The 9,726-nt window shown below is 39.4% G+C and overlaps 1 protein-coding gene across 4 annotated transcripts; it reads right to left on the bottom strand.

The window, feature by feature from the left end:
- Positions 1-371: 371 nt before the first annotated feature.
- Positions 372-4,374, bottom strand: LOC119310816 (serine carboxypeptidase-like 9). 4 transcript variants are annotated; one of them, XM_037586430.1, is made up of 14 exons: positions 4,172-4,374; positions 3,964-4,103; positions 2,949-3,025; positions 2,746-2,871; positions 2,560-2,662; positions 2,310-2,347; positions 2,076-2,177; positions 1,927-2,007; positions 1,696-1,830; positions 1,518-1,589; positions 1,041-1,159; positions 842-955; positions 706-751; positions 372-600 (listed from the first exon to the last, which is right to left on the bottom strand). In XM_037586430.1, exons 1-14 carry the CDS (start codon positions 4,357-4,359, stop codon positions 514-516), a joined length of 1,428 nt encoding a protein of 475 aa, XP_037442327.1. In that variant the 5' UTR covers positions 4,360-4,374; the 3' UTR covers positions 372-513. The 4 variants fall into 4 exon arrangements, with proteins under 4 accessions (XP_037442327.1, XP_037442328.1, XP_037442329.1 ...); XM_037586431.1 differs by having other exon boundaries at positions 372-597; XM_037586432.1 differs by lacking the exon at positions 1,696-1,830.
- Between the last annotated feature and the right edge of the window lie 5,352 nt (positions 4,375-9,726).

Here is a 9,726-nt window from a genome sequence, read left to right as displayed (position 1 = left end):
GACGACGCTGTCGGGCGTCGTGGTGGCGTTGATGGCAGAAAGACCTGACACGGTACATGCAACAATACAACTCTGAAGATGGATTGATGGCAGGTGGCTGCGGCGGCCTCATACCCGGCAGGCGTCCTGATTGAGGAGTGCGCCAGACTGGTAGGTGCCCCATACCCGGCAAGCGTCCTGGTTGGGACCTTAGGTCTTAGATGTTTAGGTTTGGCTGCGATGTCTTTTTGGTATTAGGCTCAAACTATCTACGCCCCTTCATCAATTGGATAGGCGTAGCGACAGTTGTTTCTTAGACGATGGCTTTAGTCTTGCTGTTGTATGGCTTTGTAAGGTCTTGTGAGAATAATTTAATAAAGTGGCCGTATGCATCGACCAGATGTAGAGGCCGGGGGCCATCCTCCTTTTTTTAAATAATTTGAAAAATACTTGGTGGAGGTCTGAACTTCTATTGTACATTAAAAACCCACATGATTCGAGAAGGGAGAAAATGATAAAATTAAATAGGGCGGGTCATAGAGGCTCATTATCCAACCAGCGTCGAGCCATGGCAAGACATTCCTTAGGTCGGTGTTCTATGGATACGTGGCCACCACCCTGCTTCAGCACAGCAATTAACCAATAATTATTGTTGTGTTACAGTTTCTTCTGTCCAATCATGTCAGCAACATTATATCACAGAATGAAAAATACAAGATACCGTACCTTTATTGTCGCAAATGTAATATAGTTGGCGTATGTGATTGTAAATCTACACCAAAGACAACACATGTGTTCCTTGTCAAGTAACCAAAAACTGAAATGTCAACAAAGTAAACAGAAAAAAACATGTTTACTTTACCCTGCAGCCTGGCCATCAAGATGCCATGCTCTCCAATCATCGACTACGGAGAAGTTGAAGGATCTAACCCACGCATGTGTGCTCAAAAATGGTATCACAAGATCATGGTCTCCGCTGCACTTAGAGGTGGTGATTTCAAGACGTGTTGACCAAGTTTCAATCAGCACATGTAAAATACCAAGGAAAATAAATACTCCACCTAAACACAAGCGCACGATAGCCCCTGCTTGTGAGGTTGAAATGGTACTTTATGCTGCTGGGGACCTCGGATGCGTATGGGATACTTTTCTTCCATCTTATAAACTCTCCAGTTGTTCCCTAAATGGATGCATTATTTCAGTAATGATTGGACCATCTTACACAAAGGTTAGGGTGGTGCTCGATCGTCTACTCTTAATACAACTAGAAACTCCAATATGTTACATAACATCATTTACTTCCATGGGTCTGAATTGCAACCATGTGAAACGACTATGTTACTCAATTCTTGGATCATTTAGTCAATCTTGCAAACTGCATTGTGTCGAAAGGCCAGCTAAAGTAGCATTGCGATCTGGCGACAAAAAAAATCAAATATCTCATTTGCTAGCTACTTGATCACGTATGCATATAGTTTTTTTGAATATGTACGGAGACTTAGTATAAAGGGGAAAACATGTCATATATGATTGGTTACTCGCTTCACCCCAAGAGCTTCTCTCGTGGAATCGTCGTTTGCCCAAATATTACATAGGTAGTAACGGTATGCCTACACATGAGAAGGCAAAATTCACATCATCAGAATGCAGAAAAGAAATTCATATCGAAATAAAAGTGAATCTTCTTTAAAATGATCACCCTAGGGAATTACTTACAAAACAATCTAAGGTAGGTTGCTCAGGAGACGGATCACTTAGTTGAGTGTATTCTTCTGATAGAAATTTATGTGTTAACATACCCCTTATACAATTGACACCCAGGATTTGTGGCAGATCAATTTCAGACACAAGCTGCAATTAATACAAGGGGCCAATATAATATACTCAAGTCCAATGGCAGCTCGTATAAGTAATTTTGGAACCTAGTACTAGTAATACAAATCTTACATTTTGAAAAGTGTTTAGCACCCTGGCACACATTTTGTCCGTCGGTCTTATATAGCTTCCTTTACAATTCCGAATTGCAGCCTTTGAAAAAGGAAAAGGAAAATAGTGTTACCACTGCAACTTATGGATGCGTGTGAATGTAGATTTACCTCATATAGTTGATCGGATATAATCCCAACACCATGAGCATATGGTACTCTGAAATTGTCATCATAATCTGAGCCTGTAACAGGATTGCCGACTACATAGCCCTATAAATAGTGGAATTAATGAACTAGCAAAGAACAAAAGGTGATGAAAACACACTTTTATTCATTACCATAACTTATTGTAGTTTATTAAATTAAATCATTAGTTGCTTGAAGCCTAGTGAATTTACTTGCCTTGAGATTAATCCTGGGTTGCTTCCCCAGTTCGATTTCTGAAGCCAAAAGGAAGATCATGTTAGAAGTACTAGGAGATAAGGCCATGATCAATCACAAGCAACTCTAAACTAGAATTGAAACATTTGATTATTCACTACATATCCTGGTCCTACAAATTTTTATCTTAAGTTTTCTTTGCTGCAATTGGAATTACCAGATTATAATGTCCTTTTTTATTTTAGAATTTGTATCCAGAGTCCAGACCTACCTTGCGAAATGTGTTGTGCGATAATTGGAGACATCTTTCCAGCATATGAACTTCCTCCAACAAAGAAAGGATTGGATTGGTAGTGTGGGTGGTCGGTAAACCACTGCATCACATGCATTAGACGATAAGAGAATCACACACTTTTGTTTCAACTTCAACTGAAGTACATAGAGAGATTGGTTTCACCTTGTTGAGAAATGTTAAGACATGCATAGAAAAGGAGAAATCCCCAATATCGTGATAACCTTCCACATCACGAGCGTACGAGAAACCAGTACCAACTGGTGAATCCAACAGGATGATGCTTGCTGTCTGAAATTCTGAATATAAGTTGCATGCTTACTTGAACGGAGATGTGTCATCAATGTTAAGATTAAATAATATCTCACCTTGGACCATGAATAGGGATTATAGGCCAACTGTGGCAAACTACCATTATAAGGTGCCAACACAAATTTCATAGGACCTGCGGAGCAAATATCACTGGCGTTATTAAAATAAACTACCTGGTGGTGAAAGCACTATGGAGGTGTTCAGTGGGATAAACTAGTTATTTTAGTAGAGCAAAACTGAGAAAACATGACATGGTGTTCTTCACTTTTTCAAAAAAAATTACAAGCTTGTTTTCAGCAAAAATTTATCTGTGCATTCAGTCATCTAGAGTAGAGACTAGCAAAATGCCTTTCACTGTCTAAAACATGAAGGTTGTATGCATTTGTGCGTCTTGCTAGGTTGCTTTGTTGGCTTGGCACTAGCCAAGAGTAAGAAGGACAAGAGAGATAAATCGGTCTCTGCATAATGAACACGAGGCCCACGCTTCTCATGCTGGCAAAGGATGAGATATGCCTCCTAATGGAGGCCTGGGAGTAGTCTTTTTTACTTTTTTTAGTTCTGGCTGCCATTCATGTCCACATTATCAGGTTTGCAAATGATACCGAGCCCTTACGCCATTTGTTACACCATTTTCCTCCCTTCTCTTTTTAATTTTAGCCCAACCCCATGAGTAGATACTACCTGATGTACAATTAGTTGTGCACAAGTCCATGCAATTCAGCATTCCAAGATGTTCGCATATTTTCCAAATTCAGCTAGTAGACCATTTTGCATATCCAGTTTGTGGAGAGTTTGATCAGGTCAACTGCTCCATTGCTAGCATGCAAAGAAATATACATCTCTATCTTGTATCTTGTAAAATTCACAGGCGCGTTAAAAGGCGAACAACCTGATAAATATGTTCAAACTCAGATGATCTGCTCAGCTAGCTTCAAATTAGAGAATAATACAAGGTGAACTTCACTCTTTAACTTAATCTGATTCTGATGTAGTAGTAATTGACAGCAACGGCGGCCAGCTTCTAGCAAGCTAGCGAGTAAACACAAGAGGAACGAAGGATGAGGGTCTCACCAACTTCGAAGAAAATCATGCCAGAGCAGAAGGGCCCACCCGTCATCCACAGGATCACGGGGTCTGTGTCAGGGCTCCTCTCGGACTCCACGAAGTAGTAGAAGAGCTCCGCTCCCGTCTCCTCGTCCACGCTGACGTACCTGCAGAAGATCACTTGAAAAACAAAGAAGCATGGAAGCTTGCAGGAAGGGGTTGTGCTGCGGCTTACCCGGTCTCGAGGTGGAACGGAAGGCGGTCATGGAAGCCGGGGAGATGGGTCACCACCGTCGCCGAGCGTGAGACCGGCAGAAGAAGAAGAACAAAGGGAACGACGAGACTCAGGAGCAACAAGGAAGCCTTACCCATGGTGTCCAACGGCTTCCCTTCACTTGACGATCGTGAACCACTGAACCCCATGGGTATCTACCTTATGGAGGTGGACCATCAAAAAGCGATAAGTGATTCCAGCTAGCATGATAGGACAGGTAGGGAAAGTGATTACTGATTACTGTACTCTCACACGGACGGACAGGCCACCTATCATGATTATACTGAGACCACGTGAAACACGTGCGGTGAAATAGAAACAATATACAGAGACACCGACGCTACGTGTGCTTGTCACGGAATGAAAAAGTTTTGGCAGACTCTAGGCGCCGGTCGACACAAAATTCGGCCAGTCGCCGCACGGCCGTTCGGTCCGCGTCCGTATAGCCATTGGATCTTCCTTTCCCACGTCACCATCTTCACTTTTCTCTTGTTGCTAGTCACCGGCGCACCGCGCGTCCGCCTCGTCACAGGATGCAAGCCGTCCTCTGACGGTACCGGTTGACTCCCCCAGCTCGCTGCACCGCTAATGACTTGTCGTTGTTGGCCGCGTGAAGCGCGTCTCGTCGGCCGTAGCACGCCATCTCGTCGATTTGCAGCTTGTCGCCTCGCCGGTCCAAGCACGCCGACACCCCTGTGTAACAAAACCGGAGTTGTGGCCGACGACGTCACCAAAGCACCACTGGTCGCCCCCATTTGCAGCTCACCGTCGCACCACTGGTCGCTCGGTTTGAAGCTCGCCGCCGCACCACTGGTTGAAGCTTTTTCTGTTGATCTGTCGATGTGTCCCTTTGTTGCTGGTTGCGGCTCTGTTTGGTTGTCGTCGATGCATCTCCTCCTGCCGGTTGCAACTCCACACCTCTACGGTTGAAACTTTTTGAGTCGAAGGTCGAAGCTTTGCTCGTCAATGATTCCAACACCAGTGTCGCGGGTGGTAGCATCAAGTGGTCCAACATCACCGTGTGCTAATTCTAGTATCACCGTGTGCGGTTCGAGCAAAAATGTGCGACACTATCGCCACATTCGTAGCACTACAGCAGCCACTCCAACATCTGCCACCAACGGTCGTAGCATCCCATGGTCATCGTGATCCGCTGATTGCAGCTTGAGATTTCGTTAGTCACAACTTTCACTTGAGAACATTTTCCAATTTATGATCTTTTTAAAATTCATGCAAATTTTCAAATTCGTGGAAATTTAAAAAAATACAAACATTTTTCAGGTTAGTGATTTTTTTTTCAAATTCAAGATATTTGGGAACATTTTTTGAGACATGAGAATATTTTTCAAATTTTTGACCATTTTTAAAATTTGTGAACTTTTTAAAATTCCTACACATTTGTGGAATTTTATTAACATTAAAAATGAGAATACTTCTTAGAATATTTTAAAGTCGTTTTAAATTTGATAGTATTTTAAAACATCTTATAATTTTTAATTCAATAATATTTTAAAATTCTGGTAATATCTATAAAACATTATAGATTATTTTTATAGAAAATCGATTGAAGTAAAAAGAATATCTGACCAAAAATCGATAAGAAAAAAGCTACCAGGGATTTGCAGGTTCTCGAGGACAGATCTTCACTTACCTAGGTCGGCCCATTTACTCTGGCGCGGGGAGCGGTGAGCATTTGCTCGCCTTCCATCTTGTAGCGGGCAAAGATTCATGTTGATGGTGAGTTATCAAGAAATGGTGACTGAGGAGCATCCGTGGCTGTATGCAGGGACCATGATGACTTGTTCATGGGCTCTTCGGCTATGGTTTTTTGGGACATTGTCGACCCGGCTACTCTTGAGGCCCTTGCATGCCGAGAAGGGCGCACTTTCCCTTGCACTTGATCTAGCTCTTGACAAAGTTGTTATCGCACGTGTGATAGTAAGCAGGAGGTCTCAGATATAAAAAATGGCACGGATGGAAGGTACTCTATCATGAAATTATGGCCCAGGCAAGAGAAGTTTGCTAGTTGTGCCTTTATATTTGAAGGGCGGTAGTTGAACAAAGAAGCTCACAATTTAGCTAAATGCTCTAGTTCTTTCGAAAACGGGTGCTGCTTGTGTTTGGGATTTCCCGCCGACCTGTATGTTATTCCTGTAAACCTTTCATTTGAGCAATAAAGATAAGTTTTACCGTTAAGGAAACTTGTAGCACGTTGAATGAGATATGCATATAGCTGACCTATAGCGAGCTATTATTAAAAAAAAGACCTATAGCGAGTTGTAAGTCCGACAACATAGTATTGCACGTGACGCTCGTTCACTTCGTTCACTTGGTGGCTTATTTTGTTTCTTTGTCCAATTTTTTGTCTCTAATTTTATTTATATAGGTATTTATCCGTGCATTGCTACGAGGTATAAATATTGTAGTACATTAGCCCATAATTTCATATTATATGATTGTGTGAATAAATATTTACCAAATTATGTCATGATTTTTGTCCTTTTGCAATCACTTATTGACTTGCCAAAGAAAATATAGATTATTTGGTAAGTCGATAAAATATGAGACAATTAATGCAGTTTTCAAGGGATGATCATCAGGAAAAATATGAAATGTTGGACGAAGCACTACGCCTGGTAGGAAAAGGAACGCTATTCTTTTTTTTAATTTATTTATATATAATAAGACAATGCACGTGTGTTGCAACGGGATATAGATATTCTAGTATGTTAGCTTGTGATTTACCTACCCATGTAAATGTGATTGTGTAAAAAAATGTTTATCAAATCCTGCCAGTGATTTATCTTATGTTCTGATGAGAAGTTTGATAAGTAAATTAAAGTGGGATTGATTCAGAAGGTAAGTAAATTAAGGTGATTGATTATCATTTGGGGAAGGTTCGACGAAGAGGTGGTGGAAAGAAAGGTGAAATGGGACCTTGCATTCTTTTTAAGTAGTATAGAGATTTTTGAAATATTTTAAATATGCAATATATCTATATATAGAAATATATTTTACTTAATTTTTCAAAATCTTCATATAAATATAATAATTTTCTTACGCAATCCAAAAACTATTCATACCATTCAAAAAATGTTTGTGACATCTAAAAACATGCTCAAGACAGTTTCATAAATTGTTCAAAAAATGTAAAACTTTGTTAGCATAATTTAAAAAACAATATTTATACCATTAAAAAAAGTCACATATTTAAATATATGTTCATGGCACTCTTGGAAAAAGTAGAACATAAGTTTAGAAAATGTTAACAAATGTGCATTTGGCACATGTTCAAGAGGTATTCAAAAAAATGTTCAATGCATATTTAGAAAAAAATTGACGTGTATCTGAAGAATATTTAACATGTAACTGAAAGATGTATGATGTGTATTTGAACAAAATGTCGCGTGTATTTTAGAATGAAAAGGACAGGAAAGACAAAAGGTGAAAAAGAAATAGAAAAACGGAAAGGACAAAAATTTAAACAAAAGGAAAAACTCGTACAAATCAAAAAATGATAAACTAGTATAAAAAAACTTAGAAAAAAGTAAGGAAAACGGCTATAACCTTCAAAAACCACTAGCACCATTGCAGCCTTCTCGTTGTTGGGTCGTGACTCGTTATGAAATCGTGAGAGGCGGGCTCTTCGTCGATCTAACAGTAAACGAGACATAACCTTGGAGCTCCTACTCCCGGCATCAATGGGGAATTGCCCTTATAAGCGGGGATGTAATGATGAGCCGACCCATTTGGTGCAGGACGCCATCTCCTTTTCTACCAAAGCCCATTTGCAACACAATCTCTCATCAAATGCTTTATTGAAGAAATTAAAAGCAGTGAGAAGGAACCTGCTCAAGTACGTACGGCGGGGTACAAGTACAGAGAAGATGGATGGCGCCAAGGGCAGGTCATGCTAAGGTGAATTCTGATGCAGCTTTTTCACGCGATGGAGAGTTTGTTGAGTCGGCGGCAATATGCAGGGATTCAGATGGCTATATCTTGGTGCATCAGCTTTGGTATATGTACATATGAGTTTCTGACCCAGCTGTTGCAGAAGCAATTGCATGTCGTGAGGGGCTTTGCATGGTTTCTGATTTGGCGCAGCAGAGACTTCAAATTGCCATGGATTGCAAAGGGGTGATTGATGATATTGCATATGGGGGAACGGGATTACACGTAGCTATAACTAACGAGATTGTTCAACACTCTAAATCTTTTTCAGAGTGTTTCTTTTTACTCACGAGGGATGTAACAATAACTACGAAGCTCACAACATCGCTAAGTACGCTAGTTCGCTGACGTTGGGACGCCATGTGTGGCTTGTAGTTCCTTTTGATACAATATATGTTCATGTAAGCATTCCTATTATTCAGTAAAGTTAAGAGATGTTACCTAAAAAAACATGTTTGCTACATTAAAAAAATGTGTTCGGTTGGTGTGCAGACAAAGAAGATTGCTCGGATTTTTTTGAACTATGTATTTGCTACGGGTTTTCCTGCACACGTAGCAAGCATGTCTTTTTATATAGCAAACGTTTTAAAAGAAAACGTGCTTGCTAGGTGTGCAGAAAAAACAAATTCCTCAGTTCAGTACTGTTCACAACATTTTAGAAAACACTAATTAAAAATATGTTCACGGTTTCTAAAAAAGGTATACAAAATATATAAAAAATGTTGGTTAATTGAAAAACCTGATTTGAAAAAAATCATGAATTTTGAAAATTACACAGATTTGAAGAAAATATTCACACACAAAAAGTAAGCATTTGTGAAATTTCAAATATGTTCACAAAAGCGTATGAGATTTTTTTTGTAATTGTAAAACTTTCTGAGACTTTTCAAACATGTGCAAAAAATTGCAAAAAATCCAAAAAATATAAAAATATTCTTGAACATCTAAAAAATCAAAAAAATCATGAATTTCTACAAATAGTCATGAATTTGAAAATAAAAAAAAGTAAAAGAAAACAAACACAAAAATAAAAACTATAAAAACAAAACTAGTGTTAAAACAGGTCGGAAGCCAAACTTCGTCAAATCAGGAACAGACAGGCCAGCCCATACCCCGAATGAAGTACGTGTGGGGTGCTGATTTTTTTCGAATTCAACAGTGTTGTGGGAAATCCTATTACCCACCTAGGTCGCCGAGCGACCTACACGCACCCCGATGAGGGCAGCTGTCCTAGTGGCTCACTCTTCTCACCAGTTTTTGGAAGGTTTTAAAATCTTCCCTTTTTTCCTTTTTTCTTTTGATTTTCTTCTGAGTTTTATTATCTTTAATTTGTAGCTTTCCTCCTTTTTTTTATTTCAATAATTTGTGATTTCCAAATCAAGAACATTTTTGAAAATTTTGAACAGTTGTTTTTCAATTTCACAAGCCTTTTTTCATGATTTTCATGAATATTTTTTCAAATTCTTAAAATTTTTTCAAATTTTTGTGAACATATTTTGAACTTCATTTTTTTAAAAGAAACGAAATAAGAAGAAGAAAACACTCCAAGCCCCACACTAGACCGG

The sequence above is a fragment of the Triticum dicoccoides genome, chromosome 5B (genome assembly GCF_002162155.2).
Source record: "Triticum dicoccoides isolate Atlit2015 ecotype Zavitan chromosome 5B, WEW_v2.0, whole genome shotgun sequence".
NCBI lineage: Eukaryota > Viridiplantae > Streptophyta > Magnoliopsida > Poales > Poaceae > Triticum > Triticum dicoccoides.
This window is presented reverse-complemented; position numbering and strand designations above follow the sequence as displayed.

Coding starts and splice junctions, on each gene's coding strand:
- LOC119310816 (XM_037586430.1), bottom strand. CDS start 4,359: ATGGGGTTCAGTGGTTCACGATCGTCAAGTGAAGGGAAGCCGTTGGAC. Junction 2,348..2,559: donor CGCACAACACATTTCGCAAG/GTAGGTCTGGAC, acceptor TTTTGGCTTCAG/AAATCGAACTGGGGAAGCAA. Junction 601..705: donor TTACATTTGCGACAATAAAG/GTACGGTATCTT, acceptor GCTGTGCTGAAG/CAGGGTGGTGGCCACGTATC.